Consider the following 24,388-nt stretch of genomic DNA (forward strand, 5'->3'; position numbering starts at 1 on the left):
GTGAAAAGACTCTAGAAGGGCATCCATCTTGTGAACAGGCTCTGGGTTGGCAGCCATCTTGCTTGCAGACTCTGGCATGGCAGCCATCTTGCTTGCAGACTCTGGCGTGGCAGCCATCTTGCTTGCAGACTCTGGCGTGGCAGCCATTTTGTGCTGTGGCTCTACCTCACCCACCGTAAACGGAGAGCCACACAACAAAAGAGCCAGATCCATGTAGTAATGCAGAGTCCAGTCAGGTTCAAATTTTGGCATGTGGGAAGCCAATGGCTCTGAGAGTCCTCCACGAAAAAAAATCATGAGGCATGTCTCATCCATGGACGACAGATTTGCCAGTTCAATGAAGTCCATAACAAAATCCTCGATAGTCCGCTCACCCTGCTTGAGAAGCATGATCTGCACCGTTGGATTCATGCTGGAACCGGATAACTCCACAATGGCTGCTGGATCCTTGTAGTGGCGAAGTCTTCTGTCACAAGGAGGGTCAGAGACGTTCGGATCCATTCGCAGCATTTATTCAAACAAACAAACAAACAAACACAAAGGGGCAGGCAGAAATCGTGGTCAAACACAGGCAGAAGGTCGGGGCTGGCAGCTAGAATCAAAACACGGGGAGTAGTCCAGGAATCAAACACAGGAAATCAAACACGGGAATAAACGCTCGGAAATAAAGACCAGAAGGAACAATAAGACTTCGCAGAGTGGCTGTGTGTGTGAGAAGCTTAAATGCAGTCAGTGTGATGAGGTGCAGCTGTGAGCGGTAATCAGTAAAGTGAGAGCAGGTGAATGCAGTGATTAGTGCAGTGGCTTGTGGGGAATGAAGTCCATGAAGTGTGGTGCAAGAGTTCATGATGACAGGATAGACCAGATACGTGACACTCTTGTTAAAATGTGCACGTTTGTTGTCATTTATCATTCTAAACCTTCAAATACTGCTGCATTTTTGCTGTTCTCATATACAGCTGAAGTCAAAAGTTCACATACATCTTGCAGAATCTGCAAAGTGTTAATTATTTTACCAAAATAAGAGAGATCATACAAAATGCATGTTATTTTTTGTTTTGTACTGATCTGAATAAGATATTTCACATAAAAGACGTTTACATATATTAGAAAATAATAGTTGAGTTTATAAAAATTACCCAGGTCAAAAGTTTACACCCCTGGCTCTTAATGCATCGTTTTTTCTTTCTCGATCATCAGTGAGCATTTGAACCTTCTGTGATAGTTGTATATGAGTCCCTCAGTTGTTCTCAGTGTGAAAAGATGGATCTCAAAATCATACAGTCATTGTTGGAAAGGGTTCAGAGACACAAAAATGCTGAAAAACCAAGGAGCAGCGGGCAGTTTAACTGTTCAAGACAAACAAGGGACTCATGAACAACAATCATTAAATAAAAAAAAAAAAACAAAGCTGTGGATCATTCAGGTAACAACACAGTATTACGAATCAAGTGTATGTAAACTTTTTATTCAACAATTTATTATTATAAATTCAACTATTATTTTATTTTGTGGACTATATGCAAACATCTTATTCAGGTCAGTACTAAATAAAAAATAACATGCATTTTGTATGATTCCTCTTATTTTGGTAAAATAATGAACATTTTGCATATTCTGCAAGGTGTATGTAAACTTTTGACTTCAGCTGTATATGAATATTTAGCTACAGAGAAATTAGAGTGATTATATAAAGTAATCATATAAATTACATTACAGTCATATTAGTTGCTGTGTATAAAAAGCACATTTTTTTTCCAGGAAGTTAATTTATCTTTATTGTCAGTCACGTTGCATATCTAATATGGTAAATCACCATCATGAGTGTAATGAGGTAAGAGAGCTCAGAGACAGCACAGCAGCATGAATCTATTTGACATCTCCAAGAGGAGAGGCACACCATTTATTACCATAGGAAAGTTCTTTTCAGCCCCTCCGTGGAGGCATGTTGTATGCTGATGAATGCTGGATGTGGGGACCACATCTTACCTTAGGCTAAGTAAGTGCACTAGAGTGAGGATACCAGCCTGATCAGCATGCATCAGTGCATCCATGCTTCTGGACTCATGACGTTTTTAGATGATTTAAAGGTCAACAGGCATGGGTGAAGACATTGCATATAAAAAAACGTCTTTAATAAGTGTAAAATTAAGTTTTCATTGATATGTTCTATATTTTTAGCTATTTTTATAGATTATTTTATGTGGTAGAAGCAATAAATTTGCCCATTTTGATGTTGTTATACATACTTTGTTAAAAAAGCAAATCACTATGGATAAGAGACCTGTTTTTAGAATTTGTTTGGCTTAGTAACTTTATCCCTTTAAGTCAATATGTTAGACTTTCTCCTGATGGCTTCCCTGTTGAAAAAACAAAAGACACCATCACAAAATTGGCATTTGGACTTGTATTGGTTTTAATGGAAACAGTAATGGACCCTGTGGATTTCTACTGGTAAGTGGTCGCCGTCTATTGGTGGCTTGTTAAAACCACTAAATCCTAATGGAATATGTCCCAAAACACACTACAGAAAACCATTTTTTAATGGTTAAAAGTCGATGGTTTGTAATGATATTTGTAGTGGAAACCATTTTTTTTTTCAGCAGGGTTCATTTATTTCAAATTCGTTTAAAAAGAGGTTTAAATCTTAGATCTACAGACATATTATGCTCCAATTAATCTTAATATTTCCTTTTTCCAGAGAAAATTGATTCCATAAATATCATTCTGTGATTTCTGTGATGTGCTTGTTGAAACCAGATTGAAGCGCTGTGTCCGAAAATGCCCCCATACCTCATATCCATTTGTTTTAGTGTCTGAGCCATAGTGGACATTATCGAGTGCACTCATTCAATCCCATAATGCAGCACAATAATGAGTGTATAACTGCTGTACATTGTTTAGCTAGTGCTATGAATCCCATGAACTGTAATCATTGTAGCATACAGTGTCCGAATGTGCTCACGTTTTTATTTACCCCTTTAAGTGGACTATATTTGTGAATTAAAGCAGGGAATAGTGAAATAGGGTATAGGGGATGATTTTGGATACAGCTAAGGGTTGGCTGGTTAGCATAGTTACGCTAACCCATGCATAGTTATCATAACTACACCATTTTGGGAGCCTTTTTTATTGACAGACATTTAAAAGTAGCATCTACTATTTGGAACTAAGCGCCAATGAACATAGACAGCAAAAAGTGTGTTGTTTTATTCCAGGAGTCAAGCATCAGCTATGCTAACAGGAATGCGCTAGCTTTCTCCATGTATTATATACTTGATTGGTTTGAATGAATTACTAGGTGTCTGGTCCCTTGTTGATTGTTTTGTTGATTGTTTGAAGTTTCCTCTCAGGGATCCAACAATATGAAAATGCAAATGAGAATTAAGCTGACACACATTGTTTATGCGCTATTTGTTTATGCAACATTTATTCACATATTCACAGTGACAAAAACAAATAGGTCAGGAAATACTTATAACACTAGCTAAGACAAGTCTATTTCTCACGTACTAAACATTTTAATTAACCCCATCCTATTCTGAGCAATTAGTGAATTACACCCCCACTACAGTCTTTTAACCACTAGGGGGCAGCATACATACAACCAGGATATAGCGCTGGCTTGCTTCGTGTCTCACTTCAAACCGGCTGCAGTGATCAGATGAGATGATTAGATGAATATCAGGGGTTTATGTTCCATCATCAACCATAAGGCTGATACTAAAGGATGTGGCCAGGCATCTGTGGGCCATTGTATTTGCTTATGAAACATCTCCGCTGTTAGCTGTTGAAACTAATAAACAACCACGATGTTTGAAACCAGCAGCAGCCAGCAGAGTTGGGGCCAAATGCCTCTTAACACTCAAGAAGTTTTGTTTTTGTCATGTTGACATGTCAAATATTTTAGGGGGAAATAACACAGAACAGTCCATTACACTAAAGTGTTTGTTGTCTCTCAACACTATTTTCACTAAATATTGTATATAAGCCCTGGTACATGTCAGTTCATTTAGAGCGCTCTGCTCCCCAGATATACAGAGGCTAGTTTGCATCTGGAACAATTCAAAAGGATGATTGCTCTCATATTAGGATGGAAATTGACTTTGGACCATAGATATATGGAATAATTGTTGTCTTCTTGTTGAATGCACTCAGTGGATCACGGCTTCTTTCTGTCATAATACGGACTTCTTTTCCTTTAAGGACCAAGAAGATAAATGGTATCTTTTCTTGATATGTGTGTGTTTTAAAAGGCTATTGTTTTTTCCTGATTTAGTCAGTGTTCTGAAATGGATTGCTTGTCTTTCTTAGAATGATTGTCTGTGTAAATTCATGAAACAGCAATTCAGTTTGAATTCAATTTAAACAGAATTTTATAATTATGTTTTTATACATTTTGTTTTATAATTCTAATAGTGTCTACTCTTCATGATTAAATCTTTCAAAAATTAGTCTATTCAATTTGTATTAAATACATTAATAAAATACTTATCCGGTGTATTTTTAAAAGCTTTTGCATGTTTTAATCTTTACATGCTGTAATATCTTAAATGGGATTGTGTGAGTGTGTGTAGGTGTATGTGAGAGACAGAGAGAGAGAGAGAGAGAGAGAGAGAGAGAGAGAGAGAGAGAGAGAGAGAGAGCAACTAGAAATGAGTATTAATGTGTCATTCAAACAATCAGGTCAAAAGTACGTTAATGTGACTTTGTAGGAGAAGGTTAGCTGTGCATACGTGCACCAATAATTCAAGGAGAGCCTCTTATTCTCCTCATAGCATGCGCCTGAAGTGTGTAGGACTATTTACACACAACAATAACCTGGAACTGGATGGTCTTTCGTCTGCCCGATTCAGTGAATCAGAGCTTCATCGCTCTGCCTGACGTCTTGGCGCTGAGTTTACTAAACATTGCTAATCAGTCAATACTGTTTAGCTAATAACAGTGCAGCGCGTGGTTGCTGTTTTGGTTTTGACGTTGCAGAGGTTGGCAGCTGGGTGCATTGGCCTTCGGGGGGAGTTAGTCTGATCCAGTGCACCGTGTTCCCCATTTAAAATACAATGTTTTAACACAGAAAAAAATAACAGCCATAAAGCTTAAAGCTTATCAGTTCTGTCATCACCTTTTAACAGTTCAATTTCAGTTCATTGGCCCCTTCCCTCGAAACATGTCATGGTCCTGATGGATTTGTTCAAGTCTGTTTAGAGTTTACTCTATCAACACTGCGCAGAACCTTATCCTTGACATAACCCTCTCCCACACTAACACTGCGGAGTAATACTGTGAATTTTAGCCTATTTTTAGTTGTTCTAAGGATTCATCAGCTATGTTGTGGCTTAAGAATGAATAAGCATATTTGACATCAGGATTGATCTAAATCCCAAGGCTGAGAGATAACATTTGCAAAACAGTACAGTGGCAATACCAACAGAATGGAAAAAACATTGCACTAGTTTATACCACAGAACTGACATTTTCAAGCCCTAGATGGAATGAGAAATAAAGCGTTTTTTTCCCGTTTTATTACATTTTAAAATAACTGTTTTCAATTCAATTTTAATAACTTAAGTGTCACATGATCATTCAGAAATCATTCTAATATGCTGATTTGCTGCTCAAAGAACATTTCTTATTATCGATGTTAAAAACAGTAGTTCTGCTTAATGTTGTTGTGAAAACCATGACTCATTTTGTTCAAAATAACTACTTTTGTTTTAAATCTTTTGTAAAGTACTAGTGTAAAGTATTAGCTAAATAAAAGTATTACTTTATTATGGATCCCAAACTTTTAAACAGTATTTAAATACAATTTACATGTGTATAAGAAGTGATATTTGAATTACACTACCAGTCAAAAGTTTATGAACAGTAATGTTTTTAATGTTTTTTAAAGTCTCTTCTGCTCACTAAGCCTGCATTTATTTGATTCAAAGTATAGCAAAAACAGTACAATTTTTAAATATTTTTACTATTTAAAGTAACTGTTTTCTAATATATTTTAAAATGTAATTTATTCCTGTGATTTCAAAGCAGATTTTTAGCATAATTACTCCAGTCACATGATCCCTCAGAACCCGTTCTAACATTCTAATTTGCTGATAAAAAAAAACATTTATTATTATGTCTTGAAAACAGCTGAGTAGATTTTCTTTCAGTTTTCTTTGATGAATAGAAAGTTCAGAAGATTTATCTGAAATAGAAATCTTTTGTAATATATTTTTAATGTCTTTATCATCACTTTTGATCAATTTAAAGCATCCTTTTCTAAATAAAAGTATTAATTTCTATAATTAATAAAATTATGCTGACTCTAAGGTTTTAAATGGTTAAGGCCTGGTTTCACAGACAGGGCTTAGACTAAGCCAGGATTAGCCCACAGTTTAATTAGGACATTTAAGTAATTTTTGTGCTTAGAAAAAAACATTACTGGTGAGCATCTTGAGACAAAACAAAGGCACTGAAATAATTTAAGATAAGTCAGTGCAAGTTTATTTCAGTTGAAACAGCTCAGACTTACATTATTAGTCTTAGACTAGGCTTAAGCCTTGTCTGTGAAACCAGGGGATAGTGTATAATGTTACAAAAGCTATTTATTTCCAATTTTGGATCTTTCTGTTTATCAAATAATCCTAAAATGTACTCAACTGTTTTAAATATTGATAATAATAATAGTAATAATACTAAATGTTTTTTGAACTGTAAAACAGAATATTAGAATGATTTCTAAAGGATCATGTGACACTGAAGACTGGAGTAATGATGCTGAATATATAGCTTTGATCACAGAAATACAATAGTAAAAATATTTCAAAATGTTACTGTTTTTGCTTTTCTTTGGATAAAGAAAATGCAGGCTGGGTGAGCAGAAAAAATCTTACTGTTCAAAAACTTTTGACTGGTAGTGTATGTACTGTAAAATGTAATTTTGTAAAACAAAAATTAGTTAAATATTGGACATATTTAATTCATTATAAATTCATTATAAAATTCATATTCATGTTCCATTGTGTATTCGAAATAATTACAAAATTCCAAGGCACATGTTCAAAAAACGTGATGTTGAAAGTTAATAGCACTGTTGTGTTTCTTTCTTTCGTTCTTTAATTATTGTTTATCCAAGATAAGTGAAAAGACAAGTTAGGACTAAGACTTTCGTCAGTAATGCTCTTGTACTGACTGTTATTGGCTGGTAATAGGTCATAAAATCCATTCCTGGAATACGGCGAAAGCATCTCGAGCGCATTGTTTTGGCGGATTCCGTTTGAAGGACAGGTGTGTGCCACACAACAGGCAGCAGGTGTAACAGAAGATTTATAGATTTTAATCACATTATACTGTTGGGCAATAATTCTGCCCCAAGGCTACAGGAAAGAGTGTGGTTGAAGGCTGGATATTGAGCACAGATCTAGAAAAAATAAGTCAACATAAAAAGCTAATTAGTCAAACATTAACAAACGTACATTTGTAATAATCTGTGATTACTGACCCGTTGCCGTAACAAATCCCCCCTCACAATGTGCACCTGTGTGAATGTGAATGACTGATGTCTTTGTAGACTGAATATTGTTTGTTTTCTTTTTATTGCTTTGCTTTGCGTTGCTTTATTTTAATTCATCATTTCAGTCTTATCCATAAATTTCCATTTATGGCTGTAGGCCAAATCTCAAAAACCACAAGACAAAATGGTTTTTCCTTTGAATAAATATTACACTTTTATATTAAATAAGTGTTAAATATAAGGGAAAAGCAGAGGTGCATACCATGGGACTGACTTTTTTTTATTTGTAAATTGCTTTGCGTCTGCTAAATAAATACCTATAAATGCAGACGGCTGTAGCCCCAAAAGAGAACGATATTCTACAAACTAATTTAGTTGGAGAGGTCAGTAATGGTAAATTGCTGTCTGAGCGAAAAACAGTCATAAAATCTCCATATAGATGGGCCAAAAAGAAAGCACAGAGCATTCCCAAATGGCAAAATAAGCAGTTGGTAATTTGCATCATTGCATCAGTGAAAGGGTGTAGAGTTTTCAACCAAAAGCCAGCTTTCCTTAAATTTGCTTCATTGTTAGGTTTTATAAGACTGAGTGTTCCTTGTTTCTTTTGGCACATTTGAAGAAGACGGTACAAAGTAGAACAAGTTCTTCTTCCTTAGTTTCACCTGCCACAGCTGGTGCTCGACTGGCATGGAAATATATATACGATATGCCATTTAATCTATGGACTGCTGCATAAAAACAGTAGCAAAATAAGCAGATATATGTCATATGCAAATACACCTTTAGCGGAATAAATACCTTTCTGTTATAATAACGTTCCCTTACTACTGTTTATATGCGTGTGAATAATGTTTGCCTTTCTCTTTTTTCCTAGAAACATTTATGGTTGACAGGCCAACAGGAATTATCATAACTCATCTCACACATGAATCCTGTAGTGCAAATGATTCTTTGGTGTGCCGAATAATGGCACGTGTTTTGTATGTTGCGTTAACTAAAGAATGGGCTTAGTCTATATCAATTTCCCCATCTGATGAGGAAATTCCCTTGGGCAAGAAATGGCTTAAGGGCTCATTCTCTATGAAGCTCGCACACATGAAACACAAGATAGAAACGAAAATCATGAAACCCAGATTTGATTAATTCTTAAAAAATGTGATTCCTTGATCTCCTGGGGTGTGTTGTGAGCTGTTATGCAAAACAGCTAAGGTCTTCATGATAAACTTTTACCTGCTTAAAGGTTCCCTTAAGTCAGTAAAGACTGTCAGAAACAACCAAATGAATTCAATTTTGACAAGATAACTGATTTACTGATACAACATGTCTGTTGGTGACCTTAACAACTTGGTGAAAGTTGCCAAACAAAGTTCTCCATCATGTCGACATTTAGTGCCTTTAATGGATATCTTGACAGTACAAATACAAATATGCACACACACACACCTCTACTGCTCAGGGCTGTAGAATCAGGTCTCAGAAACTTTTCAGTTGGTCTAAACCAAAGTTTCTGGGGGTTTTCATTATTATTTTTATATATCTTTCATATTCTGATTGTTGAGCATGCATTTGAATCATCTACAAAAAGAGTTTTTGGACACTTAAGCAACACCTTAATTGTATCAAACCCTAGGTACTACTTCAGTTTCTTTGCTTAATTTCCTTTTTTTATTACATCAAGATATTTTCAAATGAATAATTGTAAAAGGAGATTTAGGTTGTTACAGATTTATCAAAATACCAAAATACCAGTGAATTTTCACAATTGTGACCCTGGACCACAAAACCAGTCTTAAGTCGCTGGGGTATATTTGTAGCAATAGACAAAAATACATTGTATGGGTCATAATTATTGATTTTTCTTTTTTTTGTCATAAATCATTAGGGAATTAAGTAAAGATCATGTTACATTAAGATTTTTTGTAAAATCCCTACTGTAAACCTATAAAAATGTAATTTTTGATTAGTAATATGCATTGTTAAGAACTTAATTTGGACAACTTTAAAGGTGATTTTTTTGCACCCTTAGATTCCAGATTTTCAAATAGATGTATCTCGGCCAAATATTGTCCTATCCTAACAAACTATACATCAATAGAAAGCTTATTTATTGAGCAGTTTTGTAAAAATTTAACCTTATGACTGGTTTTGTGGTCCAGGGTCACAATTCTGTATACCATGATTGATGCCTTGGCGAAAACTATTGGAACACACTCCTTTTAATTAATTAAAAATAAAAAATGTACTTAAATGATTATAAATTCTAATATAATACAGTAAAACACATAGTCTTTCAAAAATTGACAACTATTTCAACATATAAATTTTTTTTGTCCCATCTGTCACTATGTCAGTGTCAATCATTGCAATCTCATGAGTGACTCACAGAAAGATAATTTAGCAAATTCACTCCAGTGTTGAAATGCGGTTGTCATTCCTAAAACTTGGCAGAGCATAAATTGGCTGTTGATCCTTTTAGCAGTATGGAAAACAAAACATTTATTCAAATTGTGAAATTGATATTTGCAGAAAGCACTTCCTTTATAGGCATTCACTCATGACTGCATTTCAGCATGAGTGCAAAAACGTTTGTTTTCATAAATCATGTTTTTGTGTGTGTGTGTGTGTGTGTGTGTGTGTGTGTGTGTGTGTGTGTGTGTGTGTGTGTGTGTGTGTGTGTGATCATGTTTTTATTGTGTTAGTTAGCTGTGTTGGTTATTATTATTTAATCAAAACGACCTAATTACAGTTTGATTGACATTACTTTGAATGAAGATGATTTTTGAAAATCTGTTTTCGCAAATGAACTTCTCATATATTTATTTACACCTCTGGTTAGATGCTAACTGCATTTCATTGGCACTGTACTTGTACTTTGCATAATGACAATAAAGTTAAATCTAATGATTTAAACCATTTATGTTTACATTTAACAACCAGAGAGTGTCCAAATACTTTTTTCTTAATTTTATACAGTATATCTATTGTTTTATCATTTATGAATGTACAAATGCTTTTTGAGGCCACTAAATTTAAGAATAATGTCATGTCCATCATCTCAGTGTCTACACATGAATGGAACTGAAATCATATAGCAGAACATGTAAGAATCTGTTAAACATCAGTCACTGTCTGGCTGTATAAAATTTTCTGTTAACTAAACAAAAATATCAAACTCTCATCTCGAGCAGCTACCATGCTGTCTTCATGTCATCATCATCAGTGAAATACAAATGCTGACAAATTTTAAGTATATAATTGAAGCACTGCCAAAAACCGTGGACTCAGCAGTAGCCTACATAATGCAAAATGAAAGTCTCAAGAGAAAAAAAAAGGGAGGAGTGATGACAGTTAGAGTGACCTGGTGAAACTAGTTCTTGTTCTTTCAAGGTCATCCTTTTTTTCCATGGACACTGAGATAAGGATTTCTTTTCAATAAAATTAAAAGGGATTTGTTTTTTAATAGAATACAAAGAGATTTTTGAAAATAACATTATTCAATTGAATAACATAAATCAATTTAATTTTAGACATATTTTATTAAAAAAGAAGAATTATACACCCTTAAAGACCTCATAGTAAAATAAAATAATAAAATGAAACACTCCAACATTCACACATACCCAACTTTACAACTATACATAAAACACATACAAATACAAATACAAAGACTGACAGTATCTTATTACAATACCAGCATGCAGCAGAAGAAAACCTGCTTCACCGTATGCATTTTCACTGGAGTTTCTCTGCCCACATTAGAAGTGATTCACTGTCCTGTTTCATTACAGGTGCTTGAAGTCAGTAATATGAGTGAAGGAAGAATTAGATAGGTGCGTAAAATGGCTTGATGTCAGCAGCTGACCTCAGGTCAGAGCTGCAGGTAACAGGGGCCTTTGCTAGAGTCAGCCTGTCATATCTCATGCTGACTAGGCCATTCCTGTGGGAATTCATTCGTATCTTGTGCCCACAGAACTCAAAGGAGTTCAGTTAGGCCCAAAGCAGTGTATAGTTTCAGGAAAACAACAGTTTTTTTCTTGCCCCCTAGAGTCTGTAGTGTGAATCGATCATTCAGCTTGTCAACCCTTCCTACACCTCTGAACCCTCCCGAGGGTAAAGAATACCCGCCGAGCTCAAACCAGGATAGAAATGCCCATTAAACTGACTGAGACCAGGCCCGCTGTAACCTAAAGTGGAGTGGGAGGGTGAGGGGGAAATGGAGGGCGGTGGGGGCAGAGGTGACGCCCACTCGGACACCGTGGAGCCCAGGGAGTAAGTGCCGAAACCTGCGGGTTGCGAAGCTCTCTGTGCTCCGTCCACCGGCAGACTGAGTGCAAAGGGCCGACTCAGGGGATCTGCTTCCATGTCGAGAGAACCAGCCGCTACACCAGACATCTCAGTCAGGAAGTTGCTCAAGCATGGTGACGGACCCGTGGATGCGGGTGAAGGGCCCTTCTCAGGCGAAGTGGAAATGTCAACGGCTTGATTTTTCGGGCTGCCCCTGCCATTACTGTCTCCTGACTCAGAGCTCAGATTCCCTCCAGAACTGCTCTTCTCTGGGAGACAGTCAGACTTTCTTTTTCTCTTGCGTCTGAAGTTGCCGTTGTCAAACATTTTTTCACAATTCGGATCTAACGTCCAGTAATTGCCCTTACCTTTAAAATAAAAGGAATTGGCCATTAAATACAGTTGTATGATAAATATGACACATTATTAATGAAAAATATTAAAATGAATACATATAACTAATAAATATTGTGTTATGTTTATGTAGTTGATTATTATTACGAGTTTTAACTTGATTTAATAAATAAAAATCAAAGAGACACTCACCTGGATCATCTTCATCTCGAGGAACCTTTTTGAAACAGTCGTTTAGTGAGAGATTGTGACGAATCGAGTTTTGCCATCCCGCTTTGCTCTTGTTATAAAAAGGGAAGTTGTCTGCAACATACTGATAAATCTGACTTAGTGTGAGGCGGCGTTCGGGCGCACCATGTATGGCCATCGCAATAAGAGCAGAGTATGAATAAGGTGGCCTGACCAGCTTCATAAGATCCTCTTGAGAAGGCATGGAGAACCAGCTCAGTTCACCACCAGGACCACCTGGTGGCCCAGGTCCCAAATAGGGCCTCTGCATGCCATAGTGCTGGGGGACGAAAGGAGGTCCTGGAGGGCCAGGCGTTCCACCCAGATAAGGATTGCTGTTCATCCCAGGGTTGTTGAACCACAGATAGGGGTTAGGCGATGAGGTGGCGTAGTCTCCGAGTTCGTACGAGGAAGGATTTGCTCGCTGTGGACTCGGCAGTGACGGTGGTGGATAGTAGCTGTCGCTGTACAGACTCAATTCTGGAGGTTCCTGTCCCAAGCTTGGGAACTGAGGGCCACATCTCGTCGGAGACTGACCTTGAGATTCATAGGATGTCATTGCTCGGTGATCCTGATGTGTTCCACTTGTAAAGTCTTTCTCTGTCCGTGTCTTTCTCTCTAATGACCTGTACTTCTTTAACTTATCGTCCAGGGATATTTTCAGGAGTTCTGAGATGTTTCCAATCGGAGTTGTTCTGCGTGTGTCCTCTCTCAGTGCTATTATTGTGCTTTCCTCTGCTGTATCAACATCACCTGTTGCACCTGTTTTATTTATGCATGTGTAGCACCGCCTAAGTCCCACCTTATTGAAGCCTTCCACGTGTTTAGACTCTTCCTGACACAGCCCCCATGCACCCACCCACCCATCCACAAACCAGCAGCACCACCATCACCTGAAGGCATTCACAGGGTTTAGCCTGACACACTGGAATTTTCTGTTACAACTACCTAAAACTCCTGAAAATGTATTCTTTGAAGTCTAACGTTTTTTTTTTTACTTCTATACTTCTTCAGATATTTTATGAGGAACAAACACTAATTTATTAACAGAAAGTTTCAATTGCAGCTTTTATTTTTGTTAGTAGAATGGTGTTTACATTCTTGTCATTCAACCATTCCATTCATTTCCCTTTTCGAAAGTGTTGTAATTAGTTAAAACATGCGAATACATTTTAAGCTAGATATAGAGCGTAATATAAGTGCAAACTGAATTCCATTGTATTATTATATATTACATTTATTTATATTTTTGTATGTGTTAATTGGTTCATTCATTCTTTTATTTAGCTGGCTACGGCCGGAGGTCAGGGGGACGTCGTGACGTAAAATAATATATTACGTGTTTTATTAATATTTTCTTTGAATTTCATTTAAAAAAGAAGTGAAGCATTATATTAAGTCCATATTGCCCTCAAAGAAACAAAAAGCAATGCGAATTGTGCAAGCCTGTACATCCTTTAATGTAGTCCTATAATATTGTTTATATCTCCCCCTATCTTTTGAAATTTCCTTTATTGTATTGCATTTATTGTATTGAATGTTTTGACATTGTTCAATTAAAATATATCTAATATTTTTTTTTAAACGAACACTGTTAAAGAACCGACATTGCGTAAATAAGTCAAGCAGATACTTTAAAACAAAGCGAAATGTACAGACTGTGTGCAATATTTGCGCGTGCACGCGCAAGAGCCGTTAAATCTAAGTGTGGCGAGCATTGCTCGAGTCAGCGGTCGAGATAAACCACGAAACAAATCGTCTACAGTTCGCTACATTTTCAAGGTAATTTTCTTAAGTTATTAGTTTCAGTTCACACTACAGTTATATTGATTTATTAACGTAATTCAAAGCAACGTCTCTTTGGTCTGAGGTAAATCTGAATGACAGAAACGGACGAAAGAAAACGTGTACAACTGATTATGAACGTTTAAAACTTGGTCTTATTTAATTTATCGTGAAAATGTAATTCATTTAACATATATGATTAAGTAATCCTGCGGGAGTTACGGAGTTTGCTGGTTTTTAACACTGTTAGATGTCTGACGACATTTCAAGTGTCTGTGAGGACTTCAGTCGTGAGAGTTTACAACTGAACCAACATTTGGAGAAGATGACTGAACAAATGGAGAATGTTTCAGGTAGATAGCAAACAAATACCGCAGTAAGTACAACAATAATGCCGTGAATCTTCAGTGTCAATAATCAGTGTCTTTGTCCTCAGTGAAGTTGTCTTGGATGGCCTATGATATGGTTGTGCTCCGCACCAGTCCAGATCTCGCTGAATCCCTCAAGAGCCTGGAGAATGAGTTCCTCAAGTGCAAAGCTGTCATCTATGGTCCCACAGATGGACAAGATAAAGATAGTCATCCTGCTGCTGAAGAACATAATATCCCCAAAGAATAATATTAGAGTTTCAGTGTACAACAGAGGCATCTGATATGATGATAATGTTAATGTTCTTAAATATCCTGCTAGATTTGCCAAAGTTATTCAGCGCTGACATATATTTGTGATTTAACATGATTTTATACCCTCACACAGATGAATAAAATGATCAACAAAGCAAACATGCTGAGTATGAATCTGATTTATCCAGTGTCATTAAAATGCAAAAAAAGGGGCTTCTGATTGTTCTGTATCATATTTGTATGCAGATTTCAGTGTTCTTCCAAATGAGTTTAATGATTTATTATTGTGTTTACTAATTCTCAAAATCCATTCTCAAAATCTAATATCCTACCTAAAATGCTGTTCAAATTTAAGTTCTTCTTGTATGTCACCCATTTTAAACAGAAGGAGACCATATAATTTGTTATACATAAAAATTATACTTACCTTTGTGTGTAATGGACTTACAGATGGAGTGTGCAGGAAATTCAACTGAGAACAGTGAACATGGGACCTTGGGTGGCGTGGATTACTTCTTGAAGCAGTTGGATTTAATGTCGGAATTGATGGACCAGTTGGAAGGTAAACTTGCAATGTTAGAAGTTCTTATTGTTAGCATAAATTAGTGACTGTTAGTGACTGTTGAACCAAATCCCAACCTTATTTTCTTAGGCTAAGTTCACACTGTCAGTTTTTGGGATTGACAACCGCATTTACTTACAGGTGTAAGAAAATGGCCCGTTTAACAGTAGTGTCTTGAATACTGTCTGTATGAACATGCAATGGGAGTCAAGCCTGCAACAGTGATCAAAGCGGTTGTAACCCGTAAATAACCGTACTGTTTGACGGTAACTGTATTAAGGACTCAAATACAGGACTGCCAACCGTACTCTGTTACTAGGTGAACGTGGCCTATAGATTTTTCAACAGTATTGTAAAATTACCTAATACTGTATAGTAATATACAGTTTAAAAAGTCATCTCCGCATACTCATGTTTTGACAATTCTGAAATGTGCTGGCAGTTTAATAGTTCCTCTTTTATAGTGCTGGCAGAAATTCTTCTGAGGGCTTTGAAATGGGTATTGCATGAACACATTTAGAAGAAAACGTGGCATCCTTGCCAAGGGTGGCAGTTAACGAAGAGTCAGCACTAAGACATTAATCTGTGCCCGCCGTCAATGCTAACACAAACATATCAGCACTCAGAACATCCCGCAAATCCTCCAGGGCTGTCAATAATGAGTTTTATTATGTCATAGTGCCATTGGGTTTGGCAAGAAATCATGTTGGCTACATCTATTGTTGAGCCCTGCCTATCCAGTTAAGTAGCACCAAACACCATTTATAAACATATTTCAACAGTTACTTGTGGATTAGACCGGCTATAGCCATATTTTAGATTGATTACTGTCAAATGAACTGATAGATTTTGCTTTTGGGTGTACGTTAACAGTAACCTTTGCTTAATACATAACAGAATGCTTCTATTTATATACTTTGATTACAGTAAACATAACCTGTTGGTGCTGGTTATGTTTCAGTCAGCCAGAAAGGAATGAGAGGGTCTCTTCTTGTGTTCTTCTTGCTGTATGTTCAACCACTACACCCTTTGTTTGCAGTGAAGACCCAGCTGCTGCAGTGTAACCTGACCGTATGCTTCACACACCCTGATAAAATGGCGTGCCTCCAGACTGACGTGGAAACCCCAACATGCACAGATGACGGAAGACTAAATATGTAACTCAAGAGAAGTGCTTTTTCACTTAAACATCACTATTTATTAGGAAACATTAGGTTCAAACATTAACAGCATTAGGAATATTTAATTTAGAACAGACAAAAGAGTTGATAAGACATTGAGTCTAAGAAAGCCTCTTGATCTTAACATTGAAAGTGTTTAAAAATGTATCCTCAATCTAAGAAGTGTAGACAGTCTTGTCTGATCAAATTAAACTGTGATTTAATAATTTAGTCTTGTACTTTATTTTTCAGTGCTTAGATATCCTGATGTTGATTTGCCAACATAATTTCTGCACTTCACCAGACAAAGTGGCTGAATTCCATTAAAGTCTGTTTGACAGCATTATATAGATTTCTCTTCTGCATTTTTGGATCAGAAACCCGCTGGGTGCATGAGGCAGCACTGCCGATGTGGTCTGGCTCCATGCTCCATTCCGTCTATCAGAATCAGTGGGGTATTCATGTGGTGTGCGATCATGTCCGCGACACTAGAGAAATTCTGGGACACAAATACAATCGATTGATTGAGGAAATATCACTAAACCAATTAAAAATACCACAGATGATAATCTAAAACACAGTCCGCACTCTTATTAACATTATCCACCTTTTTCATTAACACGGATGTAAGCCTATGAGCAAGACTTCTGGTTCATTATCTGCTATAGGGAAATAACGAGAAGAATAACAACTTACATTAAACGGTAAAGCTGTTTGCACTACAAACCAGTGTGTTCATAATTAAGAGAATACATTAGGACACACTGTTTTGCAATATCAAGTAGCAAAACAAGTTGTTTCGTACAGCTAAAAATAGCTGGACGCAGATGAGACCAGAAGCCTGACCCATAAAATGTACAAATGGCCCATTCTTACAGGACGAAAAAGGTGGATAAAGCAGGGGCGGCCAGTATCGATCCTGGAAAGCCACAGTCTTGCAGGTTTCAGCTTCAGCCTTAATCAAAAACACCTGAACAAGCTTATCAAGGTCAAAAAGTTACTAGAAAGCTTTTTAATCAAGGTTGGAGCAAAACTCTGCAGGACTGTGGCTCTCCAGGACCGATGTTAGCCACCCCTGCTATAAAGCCTACTGTATCATATTTGATACATAACTTTTTAACTAAATTATGCCTCTAATTTGTCAACATGATCAAAATTTGCTAAAAAAAAAAACTTTTGTACACAATCTACTACATTCCTTCTGTCATTTAATTGATAATTATGCTTTTTCAACAAATACAATGCCTTAAAGCATAATAAAAAATGATATAATGATTTGAACAAATTATAAAATGTGATTTGATTTTTACATTTTCCAAGAACAAATGTATTATATTATTCTTGTATTATATTTAAAAATCTAAAAATGTCTCCATCTTTTTGCCGTGAAATCTTTACTGATTTTCAAAAAGTAAACGTAAGAATTACTTTTTTTGCTAATATTTCAAGATAAACACTTACAAGATGAACAGCAAAATAGTTTTTTTTTACTATCTGTACAAATATGATATATGATTAGGCTTATGAGGCACATTTATTTGTATGGCTCTTAATCATCTTTGTATTGCTTTGCATTATGTTTTCCCCCAAAATAAAAATGACAGCTTTCATAAAACTAATAATCTATATTATTAGTTTTAATAATATAGATTGTTAGTTTAAATATTGGGTCAGTACAATATTTACAATACAATATAATTTATAAATTTTTATTTTACGCCAAAAATCATTCGGATAATAAGTAATGATCATGTTCCATGAAGATATTTAGTAAATTTCCTTCCGTAAATATATCAAAACTTAATTTTTTGGCTAGTAATATGCATTGTTAAGAATTTCATTTAGACAACTTTAAAGGTGATTTTATCAATAATTAGATTTTTTTGCACCCTCAGATTCCAAATTTTCGGCTTATTCAGCTTTCAGATGATGTATAAATCGGTTTAAAAAAATACCTTATGACTGGTTTTGTGGTCCTAGGTCACATACATCATAACCAAGACGTTAAAGAGTTAACAACATTTTTAATATTTAAATGTATTTTTATGTAAGTACTGTAGTATACTGTTATCTTGAAATGATTACAAGCTCTCAAAATCTTTCAAAAATCAAAAACTTTTTAATCATATATATGTCAGCAACTGCACCAAAATGAATAGTTTTGCTCTTTTTGGGCCTCTAGATCACTGTATCATATTATACAAGCCATAAAAGTCTGACACAGAAAATGTGATACCCAACAAAATAAACACATACCAAAACTGTTTTATGCTTTTGTCTAAAGGTTTGATAAACTGTTCCATTCAACAACAACAACAACAACAAAAAGATTTTTTCTGACTATTATTTATCATATACTATACACCAGGCTTTACAGGGTCAATTAGGACATCATTCAAGACTGACGTTTCTGTCAGAATCAACAGATGCCATTACCTCGATACCATTTAGGCCCGTGCCCAGGGAATATCCATCGCTGTTTCCAAGGAAACGGATCTGGATGTTGTACACTTTTTGCTGGTGAAGCACCATGAGTGTGTATGGCTGATCTGTGCAGCCCTTTGAACTGTCTCTCACCAAGAAAGTGCCATCCTAAAAAAAAAAAAGACAATGTATGTGCAATGTCTTCATACATTTGCCCTCTATTTTCTGCTCTCTCTTCACTTCATATAGCAAAGGCCTGGATTTTTATTGTGTTGTTTAATTACAAATCAATTCTCTCATAAAGCTTGATTTTATTACATTTAATATTAAGGGAGGGTTGCATTTTAGCAAAAATTTTAAAACATTCTATGACTTAAGTGGTGGAACTCACTCTGTTCATTTGTCTGAGTGAGACTTCGGCATCTCCTCGTGCCATTTGCCCCACATACCACCGTGGATCCATGTCCTGAGTGCATAAAAAACATTCAGCCTTTAGACTGTGGACTAGTGTGCATTTTATTCTATGACTGGAAATAATGACATGTAAGCAATACTGGGTTTGTGTTTCTTTTGTTTAACGTCATTGTCAAAAAAAAAAAAAAAACACAGGACCACGTGTAACAACAGCGCCATCTTGTGGTTATCCAGTCTAGCTGCATGTTTTAAGTTAACTGATGGTTTGTGGAATTGTGATGGTGGTTGTCGTGTTTATTATAAGTAACATAATTGTGCTCACCTGCCCCATCATCACATTCACTTCTACAGGTGGAGGAGGAGGAAAGTCATCCCTCTGTTGGGTGTTAAATCTGTGTTGGAGATTGAAAAAAAAATGTAGGTATTACTGCTCTTTGAATTTATAGGAATGAAATTCAAGTTGTTGATAAATATACACACCTTTGTGATGGAAAAGTTGCTGATTTTGAACCCATTGGTGAGGTGTTTTGGTTTGTTGCTGTAGGGATAAAAATGAAATTCTTTAAGTTCAAATATAAATGACCGTACAATACACAAGTTTTTAAGATGGTTTCAAATTAAAACTGATACCTGATTTGCCAAATTTTGGCAGAGTAGATGAGCCAGGTTTCTTAGTCCGATCTACCTTTGGCACACCAGGTTTTACTGTGGATATGATTTTCAAAACATTTAGAGATCATACTTGCTTAGTCAAAGGATTTGAAATTGAACTCACTTACATTGATTGGGGGGAATGGAAGGCCTGTGTGGAGAAGGGTCCGGTCGTGATGGAGGCTTAGATGTCTGAAAGTAAAGAGTCATTAAAGTAAAAAAGGGTCATTAAGATATATTTCAACTAAAAAGATCTTTACTTACATTCAAAAGCCCTCTAGGAATAGATGCTGGCCTGATGTCCTGGGGTGGTCTGGCAGAACCACGTGGGCTGTCTACACACCGCCACATTACAAAATGGGTGAGTAAATCGAATTTGAAATATATAGATTCTTTCATTTATGTATGTATTGTGAATTACCCAAGTATTCGCCTTCACCCAGAGGCTTGGCAACACGAAAGTGAGACGGTAATTCAGAAGGTGCATTAGTAGGAGGTGGTTCATAGTCATCCTCAGCATCAGGATCATCCTCAATATCACATGATGCTGCGCATATGTAATTGTCTTCAAACTCATTAGTATCTGGCTCCTCATAGTCGTTATCACTTCCTTCTTGGTCCTAGACAATGCACTTTATTTAATTTAATAATGCACATTTAATAGTAAGTTCCAAAAAAGTATAACATGAAGACTTACAAATTCATCAGAGTCCCAGCCTCCTGAAGTAGATTCTACATTTTTTCAAAAAAAAAAAAAAAAAAAAAAATATATATATATATATAGAGAGAGAGAGAGAGAGAGAGAGACATATTTTAGGTATTGTGCATAATGGGTTAAGTAGTATAACCGCAGTTGTTTACATAGCTGCACAAGAGTTACCTTGGTTTGGAGGCATCCGATGATCTGGTCTAGTCAAGACAAAGGTTTTAAAATGTCAAAGTCTTAGAGACAGTTCAGCTTTGTTTATTAAGTGTTTTATAGCATGATCTTGCTTACCTGTTAAACACACCCTTCTTTTGTTTGTTGTTCTGATTAATATCTCTGCAGATCTTTGTGATAAATCTTCCAAATAGAAAACCAGAAGTAAATACATATAGAGCAATGTAACATTTACAAGCTCAACAGACTATACATACTTTGAATATAGATTTTTATCTCCTTTTTTTTAACAATATTTGGAGGCAAACAGTAAACATTACATCTTATGATCACTTTTAAGTGACTCACTTAGATTTCTGTCTTGTATTGGACAGTTGCTATAATCTAGACGAGTAATGCTTCTGTAGCTCAAACAGAATGCCAAGGCCATGGGTTTGATTCCCAGGGAATGCATGATCTAATGAAATGAACTAATGCAATTTCCAGCCAATGCAAGTTGCTTCAGATATAGACATCTGCAAATTCAGACATAGCAAAGCCAGAAGGCACATGCCCTTTATCCCTATTCAGTTAGTCTAGTTTATACCTTTTTATTTTCTGTGTGAGGATTTTGTTCTTGGTGTTGCGCTTAAAACTTACGGTATGTGTGCTGTGGGAAACTTCTTAAGGTCCTTATCAGTCATATTCTAGAACAAGATAAAAACAGGAATAGTTTTATATAATACTACCAAAAATGTTTTGAGATTGTGTTGTTTTCCTTAATGGGGTCATGAACCTCTTTTGGTTTTATTTTGTACTGTTTTCTGAGGTCCACTTCTAATGTTATCAACATCAAAAAACGTAAATTATAAATAATAAGCTATTTTTTGCCCTGTTTTTAACCCCCCTCATTAGAATGCACCACTTTGAACAGGTGTGGTGAGTTGTAGATGCTAAAGTAAACACCCACTGCTGTGATTGGCTAATATTGTGTCTGTTTAACAGCGTAGATTCCACATAGATAGACACTGACATAATTTGGGTCAAAAACGCATAAATATCTCAATACATATCAAACAACCTGTAAGAAGAGACAAAGCTACACTGTAAAAAATTTGCTGTAGTTCTGCAGCTGGTTGCCAGTAACTTACTGTAGATTTTTAATTTATGTTATTTACTGGCAACAGTTTGTTCAAAGTTAAATGAACATTAAACATTAACAAGTCTTTGTCTTTACAGAATAAAACTATAAAATAACAACCTACTGCAAAGCATTCTGGGAACCAGAAACCTTCATCAACCTTTTTCTGTTTTTTTCCTTCAGATTTTGGTTCCCAGAATGCTTTGCATGAGGCTGTTATTTTAGTTTTATTCTGTAAAGATAAAGACTTGTTAATGTTTAATGTTCAATTAACTTTGAACAAACTGTTGCCAGTAAATAGCATAAATTTAAATCTACAGTAAGTTACTGGCAACCAGCTGCCAGTAATACTGTAATTTCTACAGATTTTGTTTACAGTGTAGAGTGACTACGTCATGAAACGTTACTTAAACTTGTGTTGTGACATTACTGCCGGATGCAATATAGTTGCTTTTATTTTCAATCTTTTTGTTTGTAAATGAATCCGTGGTAAAAAAGAGTGAACAAAGTACCAAGTTCTTACTGATGCCGTCTAGATCTTCATTAAAAATGACGTTCATTAAATCTTTTCTAACGTTGGGGTCAGAGGGAAGGCAACACAAACACTGTTTTTCCAAAACTTAGCACTGTTCAATGTCTTTTTGTTTTCAAAGGCAACTTAGACCTGCAGTGGGTGGGGCTAAACAGGCAGTGATGTAGAAGCAGGCGTTTATCTTTTTCTGCCGAGGCGGTGCTTATTCACACTATTACATCATAGAGTAGATCATTTCAAAAGCTATATACTGCCTTCAATATAAGCTGTTTTTAGAGTAATGACTTTTGAGTTCTGAAACTCACAGGATGTTTTTTTATAGTACAATGACTTCTTATATGTCAAATGATCAAGGGAATTTCAGTTTCTCAGTTCATGACCCCTTTATTGTGCAAGTAGGACATCCATTTACATTACCAAATATTCTTTTTGCCATTAGTTGTAATAATCCAGTGAGATTTTTGTATCTACAGAGATTGGATCTCACCATCATTGAGTGATACTAAAATTGCATTTTAAATAATAATTCAAATGTTAACATATGTTTCCTACTAGCTCATTAAAGCAAACATTATAAATATTATATCTTACGTGCCTACATCCTTTGCACAATACCATATACCAGGGCCGTAACCACATTGAGGGGGATTCACTCCAATATTCAGCTCTCTTGTTAGGATGCCAAAACGCTTTAAAAGTTACTTTTTTAAGCCTGCACTGCCTCATCACTCATCGATGTCAGAATCATTGTAATGGCCAATCAAATCAAAGTGGTCTACTGGTTCAAAGTGGTCTACTGCTCACAGAGGCAAAATGCAAAATCTAGTGCGAAGCGTCAGTTTAACGTTAAAAGAGAGCGAGGTAATCATTTAATATTAATCAACTGATTTACGATAGAAATGTTAAATGATCGACAGTCAGTGTTGGGGGTAACGCATTACAAGTAACATGAGTTACATAATCAAATTACTTTTTTCAAGTAACTAGTAAAGTAATGCATTATGAAAATATCTGATTTACTTTTTCAAATAAGTAATGCCAGTTACTTTTTTCCCATTTATTGATTGAAAGCTCTCCTGTCCCCATGTTAAGAGAAATCGGGAGTAAGATTACTTTAGTTCTAGAATAAATGTGATAAATGCATTAATTCATCTCACTCACAAAAAACAAATTCAGTGTTCCTCAAAATGAATAAAAACTGTAAAAAGCAACTCAGAATATGATGCAAAACTGCAATAATTAAATAATAAAAATATCATTTTATGCATTTAATCCCATTTTTCTAGTGTCTTTGCTGCTGTCCTTCGATGATCCAATTCAGCCATACTAATGAGAAATAATGACTCAAGATAAACTAATACTTGTTCATCTTTTTTTTTTTTTGCTAAAGAGTGTTGAACTTTCTTCTACTGCGCTGTACTGTACAGACGTGAATTTACTTTTCCTCTAGCCAGAGGCTTTTGGTGTGAATAGGCTTTTACATTTGCCAAAAATAGAGCTTTTTATATTAAAAGCAAATAAGCAAGCTTTTCCCAGATTTAAAAAGTAACACAAAAGTAACGTAATGCATTTCGTTCCATAATAAGTAACCAAGTAAATACTAAGTAAAAGTAACTAATGTAAATAATGCAATATTGTAATGCATTACTTTTAAAAGTAACTTTTCCCAACATTACAGACAATCATTTTTTTCTCAAATATATGGCCATTTTTGGAGAGAGAGAGAGGGAGAAAGGGAGTTGCATGTGTGAATTATCTGCATCTCTCGCTATAAACAAAATTAAGCTGTGAGTTTGGTAACTTCAAACACACCTTGTTGGTGAGAAATGTAATGTAGCGATTCAGAATCTAAGATATTTTATTTAAATAAAAG

The 24,388-nt window shown here is 35.7% G+C and overlaps 3 protein-coding genes across 3 annotated transcripts; 1 reads left to right on the plus strand and 2 right to left on the minus strand.

Moving 5' to 3' along the window:
- Positions 1–11,155: 11,155 nt before the first annotated feature.
- foxi3b (forkhead box I3b) lies at positions 11,156–13,039 on the minus strand. Its single transcript, XM_073821110.1, has 2 exons — positions 12,329–13,039; positions 11,156–12,150 (listed from the first exon to the last, which is right to left on the minus strand). Exons 1-2 carry the CDS (start codon positions 12,921–12,923, stop codon positions 11,585–11,587), a joined length of 1,161 nt encoding a protein of 386 aa, XP_073677211.1. The 5' UTR covers positions 12,924–13,039; the 3' UTR covers positions 11,156–11,584.
- A 1,360-nt stretch (positions 13,040–14,399) lies between these two features.
- Positions 14,400–14,767, plus strand: syce3 (synaptonemal complex central element protein 3). The gene is made up of 2 exons (XM_073820227.1): positions 14,400–14,502; positions 14,586–14,767. Exons 1-2 carry the CDS (start codon positions 14,400–14,402, stop codon positions 14,765–14,767), a joined length of 285 nt encoding a protein of 94 aa, XP_073676328.1.
- A 1,644-nt stretch (positions 14,768–16,411) lies between these two features.
- lcp2b (lymphocyte cytosolic protein 2b) lies at positions 16,412–21,546 on the minus strand. Its single transcript, XM_073820228.1, has 13 exons — positions 21,503–21,546; positions 20,981–21,046; positions 20,864–20,892; positions 20,681–20,715; positions 20,405–20,603; positions 20,248–20,318; positions 20,112–20,175; positions 19,963–20,037; positions 19,813–19,870; positions 19,655–19,724; positions 19,310–19,384; positions 18,931–19,086; positions 16,412–16,993 (listed from the first exon to the last, which is right to left on the minus strand). Exons 1-13 carry the CDS (start codon positions 21,544–21,546, stop codon positions 16,868–16,870), a joined length of 1,068 nt encoding a protein of 355 aa, XP_073676329.1. The 3' UTR covers positions 16,412–16,867.
- Between the last annotated feature and the right edge of the window lie 2,842 nt (positions 21,547–24,388).

The sequence above is a fragment of the Garra rufa genome, chromosome 16, assembly GCF_049309525.1.
Source record: "Garra rufa chromosome 16, GarRuf1.0, whole genome shotgun sequence".
Classification (NCBI taxonomy): domain Eukaryota; kingdom Metazoa; phylum Chordata; class Actinopteri; order Cypriniformes; family Cyprinidae; genus Garra; species Garra rufa.

Coding starts and splice junctions, on each gene's coding strand:
- foxi3b (XM_073821110.1), bottom strand. CDS start 12,923: ATGACATCCTATGAATCTCAAGGTCAGTCTCCGACGAGATGTGGCCCT. Junction 12,151..12,328: donor TCGAGATGAAGATGATCCAG/GTGAGTGTCTCT, acceptor TTTATTTTAAAG/GTAAGGGCAATTACTGGACG.
- syce3 (XM_073820227.1), top strand. CDS start 14,400: ATGTCTGACGACATTTCAAGTGTCTGTGAGGACTTCAGTCGTGAGAGT. Junction 14,503..14,585: donor ACAAATGGAGAATGTTTCAG/GTAGATAGCAAA, acceptor CTTTGTCCTCAG/TGAAGTTGTCTTGGATGGCC.
- lcp2b (XM_073820228.1), bottom strand. CDS start 21,546: ATGACTGATAAGGACCTTAAGAAGTTTCCCACAGCACACATACC. Junction 20,716..20,863: donor TCGGATGCCTCCAAACCAAG/GTAACTCTTGTG, acceptor GAAAAAATGTAG/AATCTACTTCAGGAGGCTGG. Junction 16,994..18,930: donor CGGGCCTAAATGGTATCGAG/GTAATGGCATCT, acceptor TTTGTGTCCCAG/AATTTCTCTAGTGTCGCGGA.